Source organism: Capra hircus, chromosome 15 (genome assembly GCF_001704415.2).
Source record: "Capra hircus breed San Clemente chromosome 15, ASM170441v1, whole genome shotgun sequence".
NCBI classification, from domain to species: domain Eukaryota; kingdom Metazoa; phylum Chordata; class Mammalia; order Artiodactyla; family Bovidae; genus Capra; species Capra hircus.
This window is the reverse complement of record NC_030822.1, coordinates 68,451,644-68,475,943: the sequence shown is the minus strand read 5'-3', so window position 1 is coordinate 68,475,943 and position 24,300 is coordinate 68,451,644. Positions and strand designations below refer to the sequence as shown.

The 24,300-nt window shown below is 44.7% G+C and overlaps 1 protein-coding gene and 1 non-coding gene across 2 annotated transcripts in view; one reads left to right on the top strand and one right to left on the bottom strand.

Moving 5' to 3' along the window:
• Nucleotides 305-24,300, top strand: part of MAML2 (mastermind like transcriptional coactivator 2) — a 410,293-nt gene continuing 386,297 nt past the window's right edge. Inside the window, 1 exon segment of the mRNA XM_018059873.1 lies at nt 305-2,159. Within this exon segment, the coding sequence (XP_017915362.1) occupies nt 1,641-2,159 (519 nt within the window). The 5' untranslated portion in view covers nt 305-1,640.
• Nucleotides 18,325-18,396, bottom strand: TRNAW-CCA. Its single transcript has one exon. It is a non-coding gene; the product is annotated as a tRNA-Trp (tRNA).

Genomic DNA, 24,300 nt, shown 5'->3' with positions numbered 1-24,300 from the left:
GGGAATTTCTGCACCATTTCGGGCTGGTGAAGCAGTCGAGTAGAGGTTGGGGAATTTCCCCAACGTACCGCCGTCCTGCCCGAGCCGAGCCGGAGTGCGAGCTGCGCGCGCCGACGCCGAGATGCGCAGGCTTCGGGATCCTCCACTTCTTGCCGCTGGGAGGCCCTCTGCGTTCCCCTTTCCCCGCACCGGCCGCCTCGCTCGCCCGTGCAGTGGCACCCGCCTTCCACCAGGGAGCCTCGGGCGAGAGCTCCCCCGCCCTCCGTCCCCCACCCCCCTGCAGCTCGCTGGCTCTCTTTCTCCCTCTGTCTCACTCTCTCTCTTTCTCTCCCTCTCCTATCGGAGCACAATGAAAGCCTGTGTATCGCCGTGACTCCGGGCGGCGGAGCCAGTGTCAGCCCAGCGGCGAACAACAGACGGGAAAAAGAGAAAGGAAAAGACCAGCTACTTTCTTTTCCATCTCTAAAAGCGGAGCAATCCAAGAGATAGAACCACATTGCTTATTGCGAGTCCAGACCCTCAGATCCACTGGCCGGGGATGGAATGTACAAAAGTGGACAGAAAAGTGGCTGGACATGACTCGGTGCAATTTACTGGAAGTTTGTAAGTTTGACCATCGTTTGTAAATTACTCTCGGAAGAGTTTGTCTCTCTTGATACTGTATTAGAATCGAGCCGGGGGTGAGGACTAGAAACGTAAGCGGGAAAGAAGAAGAAAAAAAAAAAAAAAATGTGTTGAAGGATCTCTCTCTCAGTGGCTAGTGACTTCAGACTGCTTTCATTTAAGGCTGGGAAACCTTAGAGGGAATGAGGATTTTACCGGTGATTGGATTAGCTGAAGAAAAAAGCATGGTCCAGAAGTCCAATTACTGACATTAACAATTGAAAAGCTGCTCCCTCTTTGGGGAGAAGACCACATCCTACAGCACCCCCAAAGAGGAGAAAGCACCGGAGCAAAGGGAAAGGGAGGAAAAATTAAAAGCCAAAAGACAATCTCTGTTTGATTTTTGTACGTTTTGAACATTGACTTCAGAAAGCTTCTGAAACAGCACTTTAAAAAAAAAAATTGCGGAAAAGTAAAGGCCGTGGGTTACAGAGACCATGGTAGATGTGGGTTCCTCTGCAGAAACATCCCCATAAAAGAATCTTCGGAAACAACTAGGTGACGGGGGAGTCCAGCTCTCTGTTAGTACCTCTCACAATTCCCTTTGCTGTCTGTTCCTGTCTCTTGCTTGACAATCCCTGAGTTCCTGCTCTAACCCCCAGATCGTGTGTTTACAAAGTACCTCTTGTCAGCTTGGTGTTGGGGGGGGCGGGTTGGGGGGAATCCCCACTAACTCTCTCCAACTTCTCCAGAGCTGTCAAATACAATTAGAGCAAGTTGATCAGGGTTTGTTTCCAACTTATCCTCTGCCATTGGTTTCTGTTCTTTCTCCTCACCCTCTTTTTACTCACTCCCCTCCCCCATACCTTCTCCACTACGCGCCCCCCCGCCCCACCGCCCCCAGCCTCTGAAGACTTCTATTCATGTGGTCCTGAGCTCTGAGCGCAGATTGTCAAAAGCAGATTTGCCTGTGCTAACCGGCTATAGCTTCCCACCACCTCACCATCCCACGGGCAGCAATCATTGTGTCCAGTAAGATGGGGGACACAGCGCCCCCGCAGGCCCCCACGGGAGGGCTAGGGGGGGCCCCCGGGGCGGGGCTCCTTGGAGGGGGCTCGGTCACCCCGAGAGTGCACAGTGCCATCGTGGAGCGCCTTCGAGCTCGCATCGCCGTCTGCCGCCAGCACCACCTGAGCTGTGAAGGACGCTACGAACGGGGTAGGGCCGAGAGCTCCGACCGGGAAAGAGAGAGTACCTTGCAGCTCCTGAGCCTCGTCCAGCACGGCCAGGGGGCCAGGAAGGCCGGCAAGCACACCAAGGCCACTGCCTCCTCTGCCACCGCCACAGCCCCTCCGCCGGCGCCCGCCGCCCCTCCGACGGCCTCCCAGACGGCAGCGCCCGCGGCCCCAGCGCCCCCGCCGGACTACCATCATCACCACCAGCAGCACCTGCGGAGCAGTAGCAGCAGTGGTGGCAGCGGTGGGATCGACGGCGAGCCCCAGCAACAGCCGCCGGCTTCCACCCCGGGGGACCAGAGGAACTCGGCCCTCATTGCGGTAAGACACCTGGTTTTCTCCTCATTCCGGCGGTGGTCTTGTGGCCTTCGGTCAGGCCGGACGCTGGCCTCGGCCTGATGCCGAGTGGAAGACAGTGCGGAAGGCTACGGTGCCCCTGACCACCCCAAAGGCCGTTGGGCGTCCAGTTGGTGCCGTGTTGTTAAACCCTTCCTCGTCAAGTTCTGCGGTTGCTTGGGCATTGGTTTTCCTCCACCTGTAGAGTATTTCTTAAGGGGTAAGAAACTTGAGTTTCCCAGAGTTTTCTCTGGGGTCCGCAGACTGCAGAAAGGTTGGCTCCAAGCGGCAAGATCTGAGCCACTGAAGAAGGAAGGCCTTGCCTCAAGGAACCTCTCACTTTGGCAGGCCCGCGCTGATTAGGCCCAACAAGCCATGCTTAGCCTGAAAGCGTTTGTTTAGCAGCCAGTCCAGCTGACCTTTAGCCAAGCCTTTTCCTTCTTCTCCCATTTCCCTTTCCTTCTTTGAAGTGGCCCCTTCTCCTTGGGTAAAGAGAACACAAGTGGTCATCCCTAACAGAGCAAGTTCCCTGAGCGCTCCCTCATTCAAAAACTTGGGGAATTCTCCCCAAGACAGGTGAGGGAATGTTTTTGAGAGGCCTGCTCCCTGGTTTCTTACAGACTCCCCCACTGTCCCCACCTAGCTTCTTTCTGCAGGCACTGCAATCAGAGAGTGCTGACTTGCAGCCTTCACTAAAGTGTGCAGGCGCCAAGGGGCTGTTCCCAGTTTGTCCTAGAGAGTGCCTTGTCCTCTGCCACTCCTGGCGACAGAGTACCCGACCTGAGAGTTGTGATTAGGCTTCTGGCTGGAAGTTCTTCCTCAGAGGCTCAGACACACCCCACCCCAGAGGGAGTAGCCCTTGACTCATTGGTTTCTGGTGCCAGCCCTGGTCAGGTGATCGCCCGGCCTGTGCAGGCTTTCCCCCCAAAGCTGCCGGGGCCATGGCCTCTGAGTAGAAGGTGGAGCCCCAAGGCCCTATGGCCCTGCAAGCTTCCTCCGTTTCTGAGTTCCTTGGGGCTTCGGCAGTCCTGTGTCCACTCGCGGAACAGCTTCCATGTGCCCAAGCCAGCCCTAATGAAAGTCAGCAACAGGAAATGGACATCCAAGCTGAAATGTTCTCAAAAAGCCCAAAGGAGAGGAAGGCACTGGATCGAACTCTTTCTTGGAGGGAGCTTGAGAAGGAGCTCTGGGGAGAGAGCATCCTCTAGCCAGGCCCCTGCAAGCTTCTCTGTGGCTCCTCCTTATCCCTGGCCTGGGTCTCTGGTGGTGAAGTTTCTAGAAAGCCTGGGGGCTGAATTGGTTCTGTTCTGTTCCAGCGCACACACATATTTTGCCTGGGATGCCTAGAACTGCAACTTCCTTGTGCCAATTCCAGACGAGAGATAACAGCTAACAGTTAAACTGCTCAATGTTTGTTGTTTTATCCTTGGATACAGTTAGCTTGTGGGGTTATTTCATGCTTCCAGGCCTAATTTCCATTCCTTTCCACCTGCTATACCCTCACCTCTCTCTGGAATTCCCTAGGACAGCAATGGGAGTTTGTTTCATGAAAGAAAGATGCTGGGGGTGGAGAGGGGGAGTGGGTAAAGAATCACTCGAATGGAAAGAAGAATGAGGTTTGTATGTGTGTGTGTCACTGGCATTTGCGGCCAAAAGCATCTAAATGCCTTGATTGTCCTCAGTAAATTTATAATCTGTCTGCAAGTCTCCCAATAATACAGCCTTGTATGCTTCACAGTCTCCTGGTAAGTGTTTCTGGGGGTGATACAGGGAACTAGGCACCCAGCCCCAGAGAAGACAGATCTCTGTCCTGGGTGCCAAGACTGGATGTGGACTTCACATCCCAGCGGCTGCAAGGAAGGTGTCTGCTTAGAGCCTTGTTCTTTCTTTCTTTCTTTTTTTTTTTTTTTTGCTCTCCTCCCCCTTGGAAGGAAGCCTTTTTCTTGGGGTTTTGGGGATGTGAAATGAAACCAACTTCAGTGGTGATTGTAACTTTATGTCAGCAGTGTCTGTGCTGGGAGGTGTCTGGCCTTTCCCGGCTGGAGGCTTAGCACTATAAGAAGCCAGAGGTAGCTGCTCTGTCACTCCTTTTCTAAAGGGGAATCTACTTTCTTTCTCCTCACTATCAGTCATCTCCTGAAACACCCCCTTAGAGGGGCTCCCTCCGCAGGCGCCGTGAGGATTGATGAGATGTGCTGTGCATGTAAGGAGTGAAAAGAGCAGTGTATTTCTGATGGTGGCTTTTCACTGCAGACCTGTGCCATGGCAAGGGGTGATCCACTACTCCCCTTTTGGTTATTGGAAATTCCCTTCTCCATTTTAGCGTCTAAATTTGGCTCTTTGTTACTCAGCATAGTACTCAGAGATGGTGATGCAAGTACTGTATTAACCTGATAACATTGTGTCCAAAGGGGAGGCCTGGGCTTTTGGGAGTGATTCACTAAGCCAGTTAAATCTGCTGGTCTCACTTCACTCGGGCTCCTCTTCTTTTCAGAAACACCATCCGTTTAAAGGAGCCTTTGCACAGAATGGGTGTCCTTTCTTACTGCTCTGTCCATAACCAGATCTATCTCTGTCTCGGTGTGTGGAAGGTATCCCCTTTAATAGTTTATCCGTATGCCCTAAGTGACCATAAATGCCCTTTGAAGAAAGGGAGAAAATGTTGATCATCTAAAATCGAATATGCACAGTGCCCTCAGAGGAGAGGTCTGTATCCTTCATACCTACTAGTACAATGCCTTGTATAGAGTCAGTAATTTTTCAGTGAGAGTGGAAAGAGAACCTCCATTCTTTAGGTGATTGTTGACTTTGAGGGGCGTGATACTGCAAGACATGTACAATGTCTGAGATTTACAATAGCCTAAGTTTCCAGAACAATGTCAGAATAACCTCCAAGCCAGTTCTAATTCTGTCCACATAGCCTAATTCTGCAGCCCTTACTCAGCCAATTTCTTCATTTAGCTCAAGTACAAGTTCAGAGGAAGCCCCTTTACTGCAGAGACAGCAGGAACAGGGCCTTTCGGAGGGCCTGGATTGTAAGGGCTTAAGCAGGTCTGCCTTTCTAACCACTTGGAGCAGGCTTTCGGCACTAAATCATTTCCTGGTGAAGTATGTTTGATCTTTGAATGAACTGTGAAACTGAATAATTGCTGGTCCATGGGACAGAAAGGTTTAGAGCTTCCGTGGTGCATTATTAATCTCTCCCTTTTGCCTGAGACAGGCTCCTTTTTGTTGTTGTTGTTGCTTAGACTGTGTTGCTAGGATAGATAGATAAGTGGTTCCAAGTCATCTTTGGCTTCAGAGATTATCTTCTCCCTAACATAGCGTGGAGGAAAGAAAACAGATCGGACAAGGAATCTGTATCCTTGGTTCTGGGCCTGCTTGATCACTAACCAGCTGGGTGACCCAGGACAAGTTACTTAGCAGTCATCTGCAAGACAGAACAATAATGCTGCCCTGGCTTGTTGAGAAAACAAATGAATATGTGTGTTTCTGGATAGTCTTTGGAAAAAATTAAGCACTGCAGAAATACAAGGCATTATTACTAGTATTACTAATTATAAATGCTAAACAAGGAATCATAATACCAGTTTTTCCAGGGATTAAAAGTGTACTTAAGCTTTCAGTGTCTGTTTTAAATAGTGAAATAGCTTTTATTGTAAATAGAGGGATTATATTTCAAATTCAGTGCTGTCAAGGTAAAACTGAGATATCAGTGTACTTAAGCATTCTCAGAGGTCCCAGGGAATCCTAGTTAAAATGTGCAACGGTGTGAAAGTGTTTAGGGTTTTTTACGGCCCCTGCACAGACCTAAGCAGCTTCAGAAAGGTGTGTCTGTCAGAGAGTGTCAGGAATATCAGAAAAGTCGTTTGCACAAATGGCACAGGAAAGTTAAATATTTTGTCAACAATAGTCTAAAATGTTAATTGTTAGCTTAAGAAAGTCAAACAAGTTAAATCATTGCCAGAGTTCCCCAGTTATTTTTAACTGATAATAATCAAGTTTCCAATTGACAATTCAGAATTGGAGGGCTGTGCGTGGGAGGGGGGCTGAGAATAGAAACACTTCATGGGCCAGATCTGGGAGTCTGTAGCTGTCCATGTGATGAATATCCTCCCTGGGACAGTGATTGGAGTATTTACATTATTTATATATGCAGCCATCATTTCCTTTAGAACTGACCTATTTTTGTTCTGTTTTCCAGAACAAAGTAATAAAGAAAGAGTTCTTATATATCCAGGACCTTCCTATGACTTCTTTCCAGTAAATATAAGATCTCACAAAGGCAAAAGAGTTCAAGTGGAGAGAGAAGTTGGTACAATCCTTTATCAAAAATGAATAGAAAGCTTGTTTTGCCAGCAGAGTAATGTAATTATGCCACCAAGACATATTGCTTGTTTAGGTCAATGTTTGTTTATAGAAGCCCTCTGTTTTCTTTGAAATAATGTCATTGCTAGGTAATGTTTATCAAGTTTTTCTAAACCTTAAAGTTTGATGCTGTATGACTCCCTTATGTCGGTAAACCTTTTGTTAAGTTACAAGGCAAACATGGGTTTTCAAATGAAGTAGCTTGAGTAGCTGATTTTGTTTTCATTGTTGTTGTTGTTGTTGTTGTTGTTATTGTTGTGTGTGTGTTTAGCCTTGCTATTTAATCTCCAAAAGCTTATTAGGGAAATTTGGGAGCAAAAAAAAATAAAACATCCAGTTCTGCTATGCATGGCAGCTAAACCATTCCAAGTAGACTCCACTACTTCCTTGTGCTTTAATCCTGTCTCTTTTATACATTCATAGGTAGGATCATGTTTAATGAAAACAATTCTAAATTCTTTCTTCTGCATTTTCATGATGATTTCCCTCACACTTTAACAAGTTCTGTGGGAGAATAGGGAAATACAGCTAAATACCTAGTCCCTTCTTACTTATAGGCTAGTTGGCAAATCAAGACCATGTTTACACAGTAACAGTGAAATGCTTAACTGGGTAGAATGGACCAAAACTGATAAAGAAATTCAGAGAGAGAAGAATAAATATGTATTCAGCCCTAGAATATCCAGACACTGTTATTATATATTTATGTAATGCTCAAAAAAAGAGAGAGGTGAGTAAGCAACATTTGACTAGTTTACAAATAAGGAAACTGAGGCTTAAAGATTTGATAAGTAGAAGAATTTCATGCATAGATTTTCTAGTTGAATCTTGTGTGATCCCTACTTCACATCTTCTACCTATGTGAGCTTGGGGAAATAATTTTCTTCTTCTGGGGCATGAGTATCTTCATCTGTTGCTCAGTAGCAACCCAAATTGGATAGTTGTTATAATCTGTCTCAAGTATAAAATCTTGTTTGGTTGGAACTATGGGCATCAATATAAGCAGACATGATCTTAACACAGCACTATTGTCTTTGGAGGTGCTCTGTTCAAGGATGGACAAGGATGTTTCTTTCCTTAAAAGTGGCCCTGTGTGATATTGCTATTTTGGATTTTTGTTGTTGTTAGTCACTAAGTCATGTCCGACTCTTTGGAACCCCATGGACTATAGCCTGCCAGTCTCCTCTGTCCATGGGATTCTCCAGGAAAGAATACTGGAGTGGGTTGCCATGCCCTCCTCCAGGGGATCTTCCTGACCCAGGGATTGAATCCACATTTGTAGCCTACTTCTGCATTGGCACGTGGATTCTTTACCACTGCGCCACCTGGGAAATCTTCATCTGTAAAAGAAAGCTAATATTCTTTAGCAAAACAGTTAATGTAGAGCCTGATTCATAGTGGGTGCTCAAAACAAGAGTGTTAGTAGTCCAACAGCAGAGAGAGTCAAACCCAGGTCAGGCAGTGCTGTAAGAAGAATGTGGGTTCCCAGCAGGCCTGGGAAGAGCAAGAGAGATGATGAAAGTGAGCGCCAGGGCCAGTGAGTGCAGATCTGGGTAAACCTTGGGTGTTTGGGGACAGAGAGTGGAGCCTGGCTGACCCTGTGGTTGGGTGTGAGCAGTGAGGGGCCCATGCAAGGTCGATCCCCGCCACCCCGGAGGGTCTCGAGCTCCAGCAAGAGTGCATCAGTGAAGTGAAAGTCACTCCGTTGCCTCCGACTCTTTGTGACCCCATGGACTGTAGCTCATTGGGCTCCTCTGCCCATGGGATTCTCTAGGCAAGGATACTGGAGTGGGTAACCATTTCCTTCTCCAGGGGATCTTGCCGACTCAGGGATCAAACCCGAGTCTCCTGCACTGCAGGCAGATTCTTTACCATCTGAGCCACCAGGGAAGAGTGTTTCAGAGGCCCTGGGAAATGGTCTGGCAAGGAAGGCTCAGAGGAGTCAGTGTCTCTGAAGCAATAACAATCCTTCATATACTTGAAGACAAGTATTACATTTCCCCTCCAGCAGCCTCTTCTCATCGCGCACTGCCTAAGTGTTCTCTATTACCTATCTTCAAGTCCCTTGAGCTGCTTAATGCCTTGCTATTTACACACTTCTCCCATTCACTGTGAGTTATATACAGTGTGACATGGCCTTTGGCATCCAAAGGAGATGGTTTTAAAAGCACAGTTGCTAGACGCAGAAGAGAAGCTAAAAGAAGCAGAACCAGCTACACGTCTCTTCTTAGGCTGGCTAGGCCTTCCAGCTCAAATTAAGATTGCCCCCGTGGGTTCTCTGGATGTGTAAACTGACCTTTCCAACAAATGAATTTACTAACTTGGAAAAGGTCTTTTCATTAAAACAAACAAACAAAAAATCATGTGCAGAAATTTCAAGAAGCTGTGAGTCCAGATGGTCTTTGAGATGCGCTGGCTTTCTTCCTTGCTTTTTAATTGCTGGTGTGTTACAGATATCTTACTTGCCCCGAGGTCGGTCGGTAGCAGTTTCCCCTATTTGGTCCATGTTCACAGAGCACAGGGATGGCTCCTGGTGGAGTGGATGGCCGAGGGGAAGAACTAGCCACTCCTTCCCCCCTTGATTCGAGGCAGGATGCTGAGATACCAAGCACAGCTCCGGTGGGCTCTCTCTCCACCACTCGGCTCTGGCTCTTTCCTACGCGTATCCAAGGGTTGGGTGGAAAGAATGAAAGCTGTTCTGTTTCCTTGGAGAGAGGATGCAGAGAGAGGTTTACACATTCTCAGTGAGGCTTGAATAAAGCTAGAGAGTAGGGTCAAAGGAATGGCTATAACAGTATTTGACATGCACTGTGGTCCGGGTCTTCATGGTTTTAGCAAAAGTCCTGAAATTTCTTATCACGATTGTGAACATGGGTGCTGTTTAGAGTTTGAGGAACTTACCCATTAATTCAATAAATAATTTATTCTACACCAAGACAATGAATGTATCCACAATGAGCAATTTTATATAGCCTTTGTCTTTTTAGAATTTACAGTCTGAAATGGGTGGGGATGTTTTAACCTCAGCTGACGGAGGCAAGATAAGCATAGCACTTAAGAATCTGGGGTGGGGGTGAGACTATCCAGTTTCAAATCACAGCTCCTTTCTCAGTGGCTTACCACTTCTTGGTTAATTAAACTCTCCAGTCTCAGTTTTCTCACCTGTAAAATGGAATGATAGTCTTAGAACTAACTACATAGGGTTGGTGAGTGAAGGAGGTAACTTCCTAGCACCTAGAGGAGGCTCAGTAACTTTTAACTGTTGTTCTTATTAATGTGAGAAGTGATATATGCAAGTTAGAGTCACGGTTTCCCCGCTCAGGATTCTACCTCCAAGAGGTGTCAGGGATATTTTGTGGAAGAATATGGCTTTTCTCTTTTTATTTATTTTAAATGGATAGTGAAGTATACCACATTATCCAGTTTCCTTAAAGAGTTTACTGTGGAGATGCTGTCTGGGATGGGTTTACATTTCTCTGAAATGGGTTAAATAGTACCCTTCTTCAGAACAAGATCAATTAATATCTCTTCCACTCCTGGGATTCCAGGACTCCTCATCTAGAACTTGACTAGAGTCAGAGGTTGATTCCTTGCCTCTTCAAGAATAAAGGCTCGGTTTCCATTTAGTTGCCCAGAAAGTGTGGTGGGTGGGTTGTGTGAGTCAATGAGAAATTGCGGCTATCTGTTGAGAATTTGGAATGATTAGAATGGAAGCATCCAAATTTACCAATTTAACTGAATTATTCATCCAGACTGATGAATAATTCTTAAAGGAATCTGGTCACAGAGTCACAAAGAGGTAGCAGTTCCCTGCTGTGGAGATTTAAATGTGCGCTTTTGAGAGCCAGGTCCCTCTCTCAAGTTGCTAGGGAATCGGTCCTCTCACTGCAGCCGCACACAAACACGCGGCCCGAATCTGCCCTCTTCCCAACCCCGACCTGGAGCATGCTGGAAACATCAAGCCTTGATGTGGTTCTTCGTCTGGAATCTCTTCTTTGCTCAGTACCTCCTCAAGTGTGACTTTCCATAAGAAATGCGAGGAAAATGTTGCCAAGGCTTCAAAGCAAGTTTCTGTGAGGATGATTCTTAATAAAAAGCACAGTGTTTCTGTGAAGAAGTGACAGGATTAGAATGAGAATAGTCTTGTTCTCGGTGGATGATGTTTGAACAAGGACAGATTTGCTGGTTCTAACTCAGAGCACAGACAGCAATTAAAACTTTTCTTTTAGTCTCTTTATTCCCCATCATTTAAACTCAGACCCTCCTCCTCCTCTTGAAGGATCATATTCTGTGGCAAGGTAGAATCGAACTCGTGTTGGGTTCGTTGTGCTTGATATTTGTTTTTAACGGTGTTCTTGCTTCCTGAGTCACAGCCGGTTCCTATGTTAGTGTGGAATCATTAACATTGTCATTTCAAAAGTTCTCTTTTGTCAGAAATGTGGTTGAGTTTTCCAGCACTCTAATAACTCTCACCCACATGAAGCCCAGCATCCCGAATCCCTCACTGCACAACAGGCTTCTTTTCAGGGAGCTCTGAAGGATTTGAACAGAAAGTTAATTACATGTCTTTTCTTTTTTTTCCCCAGAAAATTTACTTAAGGCCAAAGTTTGCTTCAGCTGCTAATAACTTACCAGGGTTTTGTTGGATACATAGTAAAATCTCTTAGAGCCATGGTAACCAGGGTGCAAAGAAGTGGCTTAATTGAATACAGTGTGTACTGTACCGTGTCTTTGGAATGACGATTGCCATACTTCAGTGTACACTGCTCATTTCTGGAGGTCTCTGGAGTCTAAATTATGTAAAAATAAAAACATTCTCTGGCTGAGCAGCTGAGAAGCTAATTTTTCGTTGTTGTTCACCTAAGTAGGCCCATACTTGCTAAACCGGCTAAGGCTTGCACATGTGATTGCCACACTGCACCGTGTAATTTCAGACAGCAAAACCTGTGTGCTGGTGGTATTATCCTATTTGGTTGTTTCACAGAGGTGTTGAAAAAGAGCAAAGTACAGACACAAGGGTAAACGAGGAAGGGCAGCGGTCCTCCTGCCTGAAACACCAGGCACAAGCGCGCGTGTAGGAAACTTGCCCCCAAGTCCTGTAGCCATTGCACCGGCAAGAGCTTCCCTTTCTCGCTTAGATTCTTTGCATGTGGGTCTTTTTGCAGGCTCAGTCCCCCAGAGAGAGATTCTGAGCTGTCTTTGTGCTAAATTAAACATCAGTGTTCTCCTTGGGAACCTGATCTTCCAAAGACTAGGCAACAATATCTTTCAGAGAACGCTCTCAGCTCCCTCAGGAAGAGACCAGCTCAAGAGCCTTCTTGCCTCCACTGTCGGCTTCACTGCTATGAATGTGTGTTGGATGGGAAATGCTTTGTCTAACCTGGTCTAGACGTGCTTAGAGCAAGGACTTGTACTCTTATTCTTGGTATAATGTGGGAGGACCCACGCCGTCTTAGAATATAATAAATGGAGATGATCAGAACAGCATCCAGATCATGGAAGATTTCAACCACCCACGGGAAGGATGTTTCTCTGCTCACTACCAGCCCCCTCCCTCAATTCCAAACCTACAGCAATGAAAGAGGGAGTACGTGGCAAAATAGAAGCCATCTCATTTCTAACCTTCTCTCATCTCCATCTTGCCCCTCCCCCAAGAGGGCTATTGATCTAAAAATAGACACTATTCTATCAAGGTATACAGTCTGTAAGCCCTTTGAGAGATAACGGATCAAACCCTTTACTCACACGTGAAAAAATTAAGACCCATTTAAAAGCAAACACTCCAGGTTCCGGTAGCAGTAGAGAGAGAGCTAGAAGTTTTCTGACATCTATTCCCGGTTATAAAAAGTAGTCCCATTAATAAATCTATAAAAAGAACACTGAGGGATAGTGTGGGATTTGTATTCAAGGTTTGCAATGGAGAAGACCCCGGTTCGATTCCTGGGTCAGGAAGATCCTCTGAAGAAAGGATCAGATACCCACTCCAGTGTTCTTGGGTTTCCCTTGTGGCTCAGCTGGTAAAGAATCCGCCTGCAATGCAGGAGACCTGGGTTTGATCCCTGGGTTGGGAAGATCCCTGGAGAAGGGAAAGGCTACCCACTCTAGTATTCTGGCCTGGAGAATTCCACAGGCTGTATAGTCCATGGGGTCGCAAAGAGTCAGATGCAACTGAACGACTTTCACTTCACTTTGGTTGTAGAAGGAACACAGAGTTCAGAGCTTATGGTGAGTTGTTTTTTAAGTGATCCCATGATTCCTTCCATGCCATAAGCCCCTTTGTAATGTGACTTTAACTCTCCTTCCATTGGGAAGTGGATGCTCTTTCTTCCCTTGAGCCTTGAAGAACCTTGTGACTTGTTTTAACCAAAAGTATGTGACAGAAAATGGCATCGCGCTACTTCTGAGGATGGGCTTTAAGAAGTCCTTCTGGATTTAAAATTTGTTAAGGGGAAGTCTTAAGTGTTCTTACCATGAATAAACAAATAAGTAAATAAAAATAGAGGACAGGAGAAAACTTTGGGAAGTGGTGGATATGTTTTTGACCTCGATGGTGATGATTGTTTTCGGGTGTTTACTTATCCCCAGCTCATTGAGTTGTATATGTTAAATAGATACAGCTCTTTATTGTCAGTCATACTTTAGTAAAATGGCAAACAAACCAACAGAAAAATAAAAAAAACCTGCTTGGGACACTGAGACCACCGTATCATAAAGCTGGGCTCGCCAGCTGGAGGATGAGCGTCCACATGCTGAGAACCGAGGTGCCCCAGCCTCCCACCAGCACCCACTGCCAACACAGTAGTGAGGCCATCTTAGTTCAGCCAATCCTCCAGCTCAGTGCAGCCAGGTGAGTGAATGGGCCCCGGTGGGGTCAGCAGAGGACCTGCCCAGACAGCTTAGAGGATCATGGGAAATATTGCGTAATTGCTTTAAGCCACTAAGTTTTGAGGGTGGTTTGCAACTTAGTAGCAGTTGACTGAATCAGAACCAGAAAACCTTAGCATGGAAGACAGTCTACCCTCTTAGGTGTATTACCCCAGGACTGGTTACTTAACATCTTTGAAGACTAACTTTCTGCTTTTTGTGATAATAGAAATTATCTCCAAAGGTTGTGAGGATTGTATAATGATAATAATACATAAAAGAACCCAGCATGTTGTCTGGCACATGGTAGGGCTTAACAGACATTAGTTTCCTTGCTTCGTCCTTAGTCTCTTCACCCTGTATGATAATTCAGCTCCCCACCCTGCTATTTTACCATCTCACTTTCCCTTCATGGACATCAGCGCTCTCATCGGCTCCACCAGCTCACCGCTCCTCTGCACAATTTATTTTTTCCCCTCTGGATGACGACTTGGTGCTGTCATTCCTCCTAAGTACCAAATTTCCAGTGATTCTTGTTACACTTCACAGAACACATCTGCCTTCGATTGTCTCCTCTTGAAACAGAAAAGGGTTAACCTCATAAAGACGTCACTCCCCTTGCACTCTTATGCTGCCCTTGGGAGAGTCAAGCAGCATAGCAGATATATATCGGCAATGTAATTGCCTTCGGTCTTCTGGGTCACAGAAGACTTTGCCAGTGAGTATGGCGCCTGGGGGAAAGTAAGCATATTCTGTCTTTGAAGAGCAGAGTGTCTGATGTCTACCCTTGTTGTTGTTTTTGTTTTTTTTTTTTTTTTTTGGATAACAAATTATTCTGAGTGCCTCATTTTTTCCCTGTATGCATCACAATAAATGAACAAATAAATAAAGAGGGAGTGATATAGTAATACTATATTTTCCTTCTTATACTTATTAGTGATAATTAGAGGACTGGCCTGGGAATTGAATGTTGAAGGTCCCCGTGCTCCCACTGATACCGACTAGTAGCAACTTAGGCAAGTCCTTTTATATCCCTGGGCGCTAACTTTCCTTCTTGGAAAAACAATGAGGGGCACTTGGTGTCTTGGCCCATTTTCAGTTGATTTGAATACCTTCCCTGATATTTTGCTTCTGTTTTTCAACCTTCAATTTCTCCTTAAATGTATCTGCTAGGAAGAATGGAGGGGCTCCCAGGTGGCTCAGTGGTGAAGAATCTGCCTGCCAAGCATTGAGCACCAAAGAATTGATGCTTTTGAACTGTGGAGTTGGTGATGAACAGGGAAGCCTGGTGTGCTGCAGTCCATGGGGTCGCAAAGAGTCGGACACAACTGAGAAACTGAACTGCCAAGCAGAAGATGCTGCTTTGATCCCCGGGTGGGGAAGAACCCCTGGGGCAGAAATGGCAATTCACTCCAGTATTTTCGCCTGGTCAATCTCATGGACAGAGGAAACTGGCAGGCTATAGGGCTGAAAAGAGTTGGACACAACTGAGTGACTGAGCGTGAACAGGAAGAAGGGAAAGAAGAGGCAACAAGGCTGACAATGTTTTGTTTTGGTTTTTAGAGGAAGTGTTCATGAGGAGGGTCTGAAGTAATCTTGGAAGCAAGTTCCAGCCAGCTGTGGCAGAGGGCAAGGGCACAGCCATGTTAACTGCTCAGCACTGTTCCTAGAAGTCATTAACATGTAACTCTACATTGTTGTTCAGTAGCTAAGTCCTGTCTGACTCTTCAATGTCATGGACTCCAGCACGCCAGGCTCCGCTGTCCTCCACTTTCTCCAAGTGTCTGCTCAAATTCATGTCCGTTGAATCAGTGACGCTATCTAACCATCTCATCCTCTGCTTTTGCCTCCGGTCTTTTCCAGCATCAGGGTCTTTTCCAGTGAGTCAGCTCTTCACATCAGGTGGCCAAAGTATTGGAGCTTCAACTGCAGCATCAGTCCTTCCAATGAATATTCACGTTGATTTCCTTTAGGATTGAGTGATTTGATCTCCTTGCTGTCCAAAGGACTATATCATACTAAGAAAGTGAAAGTGAAAGTCACTCAGTCGTGTCTTGACTCTTTGCAACTTCTTGGACTATACAGTCCATGGAATTCTCAGGCCAGAATGCCAGAGTGGGTAGCCTTTCCCTTCTCCAGGGGATCTTCCCAACCCAGGGATCGAACCCAGGTCTCCCACGTTGCAGTCAGATTCTTTACCAGCTGAGCCACAAGGGAAGCTCAACAATACTGGAGTGGGTAGCCTATCCCTTCTCCAGTGGATCTTCCCAACCCAGGAATCGAACTGGGGTCTCCTGCATTGCAGGCAGATTCTTTACTAACTGAGCATTTGATGTCCTTGCTGTCCAAAGGACTCCAACGTCTGCTGTATATCACTCTATATCTGACCCTATTTAATGGGATTTAGGATTCCAGTATGAGCAACACAGTTGTAGGACTAGAGTTTGATTTATTAAATTGACTTTGGGGGAAAAACACTAATTTTCTTCACCCAGATCCTCCCAACTACACTTGGAATATTTCTGTGGGTAAAGAAGTTTTCCAATCTAGTACCCCTGTGAAGTAATTACAAGAAATATAAAATGTAAACTGAAAAGAAAAATATTCTTGTAGAGCCTTCCTTCCTCAAAAATTGAGTAATCCTTTTTCTGTATGTGTCAGTCTTTCCATCTGTCTGTCTCTCTTTCATATACACACAACAGTTGAAAAAGCTGGATTAATGGATGGGATTTTATATGTCATCACTTCATTTTTAAAACATGTTTCTGCTTTAAATGGGAACTACAAAAGAGAATCACTGAGAAACTGACCTGGAGGAGGGGAATTCAATCCATGGCCTCCGTTTTTTTTTTCCCCCCGTATCACTAAAACCCTAAACAGAGAGTGTAATCATCTATTTTGCAAGGGAGTCCTAAGCCCTTAAAACGCAGATCTGTTTAAGGATTTAATAGAACTGGAAAAAAGAAATACACAGAATCTGCTCCAAACCAAGAAAGGAAAATTTACCCAACCAAATATTCAATCATAAGAATTTCTTTAATAGTACCCTTTTCTTCCCTATCTCTTGATTTAGTTAGAGCACAGCTCTACAAATTGAATCTTTACAACTTCTAGAATCTTGGGGGCCTGTGGATCACGTCTTTGGCTCCCGGTGAGTCCAGCGCATTTTCTTTCACAAAGCAAGATGGGGCATTAGTTGTGGTTGCTGTTTATTTTGTTTTAAATAGTAGACACACTCGGCTTCTCTGTTAGAGCAGAGCCAGAAACATGGTGATATTTTTCCTGTGCATGCCTACTAAGTCCCTTCAGTTGTGTCTGACTCTTGGCGACCCCATGGACTGTAGCCCACCAGGCTCCTCTGTCCATGGGATTCTCCAGGCAAGAATACTGGAGTGGGTTGCCATGCCCTCCTCCAGGGGATCTTCCTGACCCGGGATTGAACCCAAATCTCTTTAATCTCCTGGATTCGCGGTGGGTTCTTTACCATTAGCACCACCTGGGATGCTGATATTTTTCCTAGGAACTTCTAAACTCCTTAGCTTTACTTCTAAGATTTTTTTTTTAAGTTGAAAATGCTTCATATTACATTTTGCAACATAGCTTTTCTTTTTAAAAATTCTAAGATAAAGGAAGTTGTGTTGTTTTTTTACCCGGTAGATTGGGTATTAGTTTTGCTTAGAAAATGTGCCCCAAATTCTCATTACACACACACACCCTTTGTTTACCGTGGTTATTTTTCATCTATATAATATAGTATTATTAGTATGCTATACATCAACACAAGTTGATTATATGGGTGACTTTACAGAGAAAATAGAAGTGAGGAAATGTATGGAAGAATGTAGGGAAAATTCTTTTGAAAGGAAATTGCTCCAGAAGACAAGAGTATGTCAAATTGCAGAAAGTAGGAAAGAGAATATTATATCCCAGTGGAAAGTATGGAATGACAGATCTCCATTTGATCCAAATTTCACTGCTAACTAACAGCATGACCTCGGGACCAGTCCTCTTTTGTTTCTTAGTATCCCCGTCTGCAGCACCAAAGATTTGCATTCATCAGCGCTTTGCTTGGTTGGATTATTCTTGAAATACACTTTTTGGCGTATGTACCACCACCTTGGAGAGACCTCCCTGGCTGCTCTAACTCATGTAGACGTACATGATTGATCTCTTCTCTCTTGTCTTCCCCTATCCCTTTCATAGAGGTTTCGTTGTCTTCATAATTTTTATCACTGTCTGAGTTCATGTTGATTCCTTATTTATTGTGCACCTCCTGTCTTTCTCCACAGGATATAAGCTGTATGAGACCAGGGATCTTGTCAGTCTTGTTCACCCCATGTATTCCCAGCCCTGAGCAGTTCCTGGAATATTTTGGATTCACAGTGAATATTCGTTATGTGAATGACTAGGATTAGTGACTTTTAAACTAGAAATATTTTATGAATCCTTCAGGGATGGAAGTAGGAAAGAGATGGAGGAACATGTGATGGGCCTCCAGAGTCTCCACTTCCTGTTTAATTATGGGTATATTATATATATGTATATATATTATTTATATAATATGTATAGTATCTATGTATATATACAAAGTTATGTGGTGGCTTCCCAGGTGGCTCAATGGTAAAGAATCTCCCTGCAAATCAGGAAATGTGGGTTCGATCTCTGGGTCGGGAAGATCCCCTGGAGAAGGAAATGGCAGCCCACTTCAGTATTCTTGCCTGGGAAATCCTATCGACAGAGGAGCCTAGTGGGCTACTGGCCATGGGCTCACAAAAGCGTCAGACGTGACTTAGCGACTAAACAACGAATATAATTATATATGCGACCCCGTGGACTGTAGCCTACCAGGCTTCTCCATCCATGGGATTCTCCAGGCAAGAATACTGGAGTGGGTTACCATTTCCTTCACCAGGGGATCTTCCCGACCCAGGGATCGAACCTGGGTCTCCCGTATTGGAGACAGGCACTTTAACCTCTAAGCCACCAGGGAAGCCCATATAATATATACACATATGTAAATAATATAGACATATGAGTAAAAACTTAGTAAGATATATATATATAAAGCATGTATAACATATATATAAACACTAAGGCACATGTGTATATCTATGTTATATATAATATATATAAACATCTTTATATCTTTATATATAAGTATATATATATATAAAGTCAGGCATATATTTATATGCCTTAATGTGATTAAAAACATGGCTCCAGTGCCACAATTATTTGAAGGATAAAGGGACATGATGATCTAAGATTGTTCCTAGATTGTAATTTCGTAGCCCACTATCTCATGAGTAGAAAATATTGGTGCAAAGGAAAAGATTATGGAGTAGAGGTGACACATATTGAGTTCCTACTGTATGCTGGGTCCTGTGTCAGGCCCTTGGACCACACAGGAGAGACAGAGTTCCTGTTGGATGGAGTTTATATTTTAATGGGAAAGGGTGTAGGGACAGAGGGGAAGCAAAGGAATGATTCGTTTAACTAGTAATACAACAATGCACAGCTCTTTGGTCCTTAAGTGGCTGACTGGAGATGGATCTGTGTTGATTAAAAGGAAGCAAGCACTCTGGGAGGTGGAAAGTGATGACCCTAAACGGTTACCCTCAGAGCTCGGAGATGGGCTCTTTGGCCGGTGCCTTCTCTGAGCCGGGACAGCTGCCCGCACAGGGGCCCGCCGGTGCAGGCCGGGTGCTGCTTTGGCCAGGCTGTGCAAGATGCTGGTTCTGATGCTACTAGTGAGGGAAGCTGTGTCAGCCACCTTCTGTTCCCTGGAGCGATTGTGATCATTTTGTTGGATGTCACTGAAATTTGAGAATTAAGGAGAAATGGCTGAAAGGCTCCTTTGGAGGAAAAGAAGAATATTATGTGTCTTTAGCTATAGAAACAGAGAAGCGACCATCAAGAAGTTAGCGCCGGGACCGAAGGGAGACAGAAGCACAGCAGGATGTCAGACAGCAGGCAGAAGTGGGGCCTGGCGTTTGCAACAGTCACTGTCATGTCTCCCTACATGTACACAAGTCATACAGTTCTCACAGAAACCCTGTGCTGCGAATACCGTGAATGTAGCTTTTTTATTCTAATTATGGGAAACAAAGTCAGAGCAGCTGAGGAATGCTAATAATATCTTACTTCTGAATAGCAAATCTGCAGTTTGTCACATGTGTATACACAAGCTATCTCTGTTTATCCCCTGGGGTATTATTATACCCATTTTAGAGACAGCTAAGTGGCTCCCTGGCCTGTGCTAACTCCGCTAGTGACCAGAGCCGTCTTGACCCCTGGGTTCTGCGGGGCGCCCAGCTGGCAGAGTGCAGTAGCTGGGCCCCAAATGCACCACTGAATTTGCATCTACGATGAGGACATTGAGTGTCTTGAGCTCCCAGAAGCACACCCACGCATATTTTTGAAGCAATGACTCGCCTAGAAAGAATGGCAGTCATGAATGGCATGAGGATGTCAGACACCCTGGGCACATCCAATCTAGAATAAGAGAAACTGGAAAAAGAGAGTCTTGCTTTGTTTTGTTTTTTAATTCATTAATTTGTCAGAAAACAAGTTGAGGTGAGAAAACTGTTTTAATTCATGAAAGCCTACACTTTATTTCTTATGAATCTGGTGAGTCAACCCACAGGTCTGGGGAAAAAGGACTCCAAGGTTGCTATGAAGAGAAACTTGATCTTGAATCAAAGAAGCAGATTCATCTCTAAAACCAAGATTGGTCTAAATTTTTCTCCTTGCTGTTGCTTATTTTGGATGCAGATCTTAGACAGAGCTTAAAGGAGAGACCAGCAGCTCTCTGCTGAAAAGTGATTTTGAATGTACTCAGATCCAGGTTGAAGGTGTTTTCCAGGCTGATGAGTGTCTTCTCAGTGCCTGGAGAAAATATAGGTGTTCATAATCGTTAGAATTTTTGTTTCAAGATGGGTGCCTAATTTTCTATGTAGTTCCACTATTACAGTAGTATCAAACCTCTTGTAAACAAGCGTTTGGTAAATATTTGTTGAACTAAACTGGTGAGCATGCATTACTGAAGGGACCCAATCCTTTATAGTTCTGTGATTAAATGTACAGTGCACCAACTGTGAAACATTGATCTTTAAGATATTCTTTTGGTTCAATATTTTAAAATTACACTTACTAAGTGTAATATGTCAGGCACTCTTCTAAGTGTTTTTTTGAGTATTAACTCATGTTTCCTCATAATCCATGATGACGTAGGTAGGTATGACCTTATCTCGACTGGATAGATGAGGAAGTTGAGGCATAAAATGGAGACATTGGCCAGGTCATTCAGTCATGCGTGTGGAATCCAGGTATGAACAGAGTGAATGATGCCACTGCCCATGTATATAGGCATGGCAAACGACTGCATCTGCTGCTGCTAAGTCACTTCAGTCGTGTCCAACTCTGTGTGACCCCAGAGACGGCAGCCCACCAGGCTCCCCCATCCCTGGGATTCTCCAGGCAAGAATACTGGAGTGGGTTGCCATTTCCTTCTCCAATGCATGAAAGTGAAAAGTGAAAGTGAAGTCGCTCAGTCATGTCCGACTCTTCACGACCCCATGGACTGCAGCCCACCAGGCTCCTCCATCCATTGGATTTTCCAGGCAAGAATACTGGAGTGGGGTGCCATTGCCTTCTCCGAAATGACTGCATCTAGGAGAAGGTAATTATACAATGTCAGACTCCAGCTCACACATGACCCAGGCTTGAGTTTGGAAGCCACGTTCAATGAGACATTTGAAAGTCAATAATGGTTAGGATCATCGTCTGAAATGCAGATAGAATTCAGAATGAATGCCTATGGGCCACAGATTATTCTTTGAGACAGTTGCCATTTTCCCATTTTTTTTAAAGATAGAAAGTCCTTGAACATATAGGATCTGTGAGTAACAAATATGTTTCAACTTGCATGCCAGGGGAGATTGGTAGTAGTTACCCAGAGGACAGCCTAAAGGATTCTAAGGCAATATTCAAACTGGGTGGGAAAGAGGGCTATGGTTGTTCATTACTGATACCCTCAAGATTCAGGAATCCAAACCTGGAGGATCTTGAATATAGATTCCTGGTGAAATGTTGACTTTTCCCATGGAGGAATGTATCAAGAACTGATTACACTGTGAGTGGGCCCTTTATAGAAGAAATTTAGGTTTACATAAGTTCATTGGAACTTAAAAGCCTCTTGATGAAAGTGAAAAAAAGTTGGCTTAAAGCTCAGTATTCAGAAAACGAAGATCATGGCATCTGGTCCCATCACTTCATGGCAAATAGATGGGGAAACAGTGGAAACAGAGTCAGACTTTATTTTGGGGGGCTCCAAAATCACTGAAGATGGTGACTGCAGCCATGAAATTAAAAGACGCTTACTCCTTAGGAGGAAAGTTATGACCAACCTAAATAGCATATTGAAAAGCAGAGATATTACCTTGCCAACAAAAGTCCGTCTAGTCAAGGCTATGGTTTTTCCAGTGGTCATGTATGGATGTGAGTGTCGGACTGTGAAGAAAGCTAAGCGCCGAAGAATTGATGCTTTTGACTGTGGTGTTGGAGAAGACTCTTGAGAGTCCCTTGGACTTCAAGGAGATCCAACCAGTCCATCCTAAACATCAGTCCTGGGTGTTCATTGGAAGGACTGATGCTAAAGCTGAAACTCCAATACTTTGGCCACCTCATGAGAAGGCTGGGAGGGATTGGGGGCAGGAGGAGAAGGGGACAACAGAGGATGAGATGGCTGGATGGCATCACTGACTCGATGGACATGAGTTTGAGTGAACTCTGGAAGTTGGTGATGGACAGGGAGGCCTGGCGTGCTGTGATTCATGGGGTCGCAAAGAGTCGGACACGACTGAGCGACTGAACTGACTGAAGTTCATTGGTGGTGTCTTGAAGACAAGTGAATCCCATGAAGACATTATAACATCTGCTTTCTCTTATCTGAGAGCTCAGATAAGGTCACTGAGGCTTTCTTCAGGATTTTGTAGGTACAGTGCAAACTCAGTTGTACTTCCTCCCTGACTTGCAATAAGATTACCACACCCCTAACCTGTTTGACATGGAAATTCAGGAGATGCCTTTACTCATGGTCAGTATTCTGAAGGAAATCCATTTTTGGTAGAAGCAGAGACAGAAACAATGTAGAAATGGGCAAGTGATGCCCTAAGCATAAGTGAGGTCACTGGAACTTTCTTTAGGGGATCAAATTCTGCTATAATTGCTTTTAAAACATTTTCAACAAATTTGTGTTGCGCTATTGTAATCAGCCCACAGTAGGCACCAGGAATGGAGTGGCTCTGTGTCTTTTGGAAAGTATTTGCATATTATCAAGAGCCTGCTTTCACCCTGGAACAGCAGTCCCCAATGTTTTTGGCACCAGGGACTAGTTTTGTGGAAGCCAGTTTTTCCACACATCCAAGAAGAAGGGAGAGGAGATGGTTCAGGAGGTAATGTGAGTTATGGGAAGTGATAGGAAACTGCAGATTAAGCTTTGCTTGCTTGTGCTCTGCTCACCTCCTGCTGTGCAGCCCAGTCCCTAATAGTTTGCAGCCTTGTGGACAGGGGGGGTGAGCTGGGGTTGGAGACCCCTGCCCTAGAAGATAAGGGATGTAGTGTCTTGAGTTTTGGCACTCCCTGAATTGAATGCAGAATTTTGTGTGATGACGTACACACATTTTCCATGTGAACCTGGTCCATAGCTTTGTCAGATTATCCCAAAATTCCAAGGGCCAAAGAACCTGGAGCTGAGGCTTGTGGTTTTGGGAAGATGAGTCCAGGGAAACTAGGGTAGTATGATTCTTCAGTCTGCACAGGGCAGCCAGTTCTCGGAGATCTGGATGTTTCATTTCTTTTGCGTATTGTTCATTCTGGCTTCAGGAATCTGAATAACAAGCAAGCTTTCTTCATGCCTAACGTAGTTCCTTTAACTTGGACTTTTGTTATCTATTTTGTTATCTATCTAAACGTTTTCTTCTTTCCATAAGGCAAGCAATCCTCAGGTAGTGGCTGGACTCTCCATTCTGTTTTGCTGTGTTGTTATGAGCCCCATCCTGCAATGTTTTCCTTTGTTTTTAAGTGACCGCCCACCATTTTGAGCCTCCCTTCCCTCTCACCTTGACCTTTTAACTTCAAATTTACGTCTCAGTGTCATCATGGGGAACTTTGCGATGGAAAGGGAAAAGCTGAATTGGAGCTTCGTCTCGGGGATTTTTCATAGTAACACTGACTTTTTATTATTAGCTGTGCACTCCAGGCTGCTGGAGTTCGTATTTTGGCAGTAGACCATCAAACACCCTATTTTTAAGAGCCTTTAACTTAGTTGTAAACATGTGCTGTGACTGGGAACTCGCTTTCTTTACTCATATTTACCAAAAGTGGTTTAACTGTTGAAAAGTTGTTATAGAAAAAAAAAAAAAAAAAGCTCAGACTTTGGAACTGTTTTTCCACTCGTCTAACTCAAAACTCTGTGCAATCTAAAAAAAGAAAACTTGGCTTTTAGTTGCTTAATTTGATGGTCCAGTCATATTGGTAATTTGAGGGGAGGAAGGAATGGAACTGCTAGGTCATTTTACTTTGACATATGACCATCAGACTTGCATGGAGGGAATAATGGTTGCTACACTTGTTTACATGGTTGACCAGAACGGCTCAAAGAAAAGCAGTCCAATACACAGAGTAAATTGCTTATGTCCTTACAATCTTCTATATTTAGAATAAAAGCTTTCTATGGACATATTTCCTGCACACTCTTAATTCTGCAGACTGTACTGGTCCCATTAAGGTAATATAAATAATACCCCAAACTCATCAGCGTGCACCTACATACATGGATCATTGATGCCTGGGGGCCTTAAAGTCTTATTGAGAAATTTGGTGAAGGAATCAC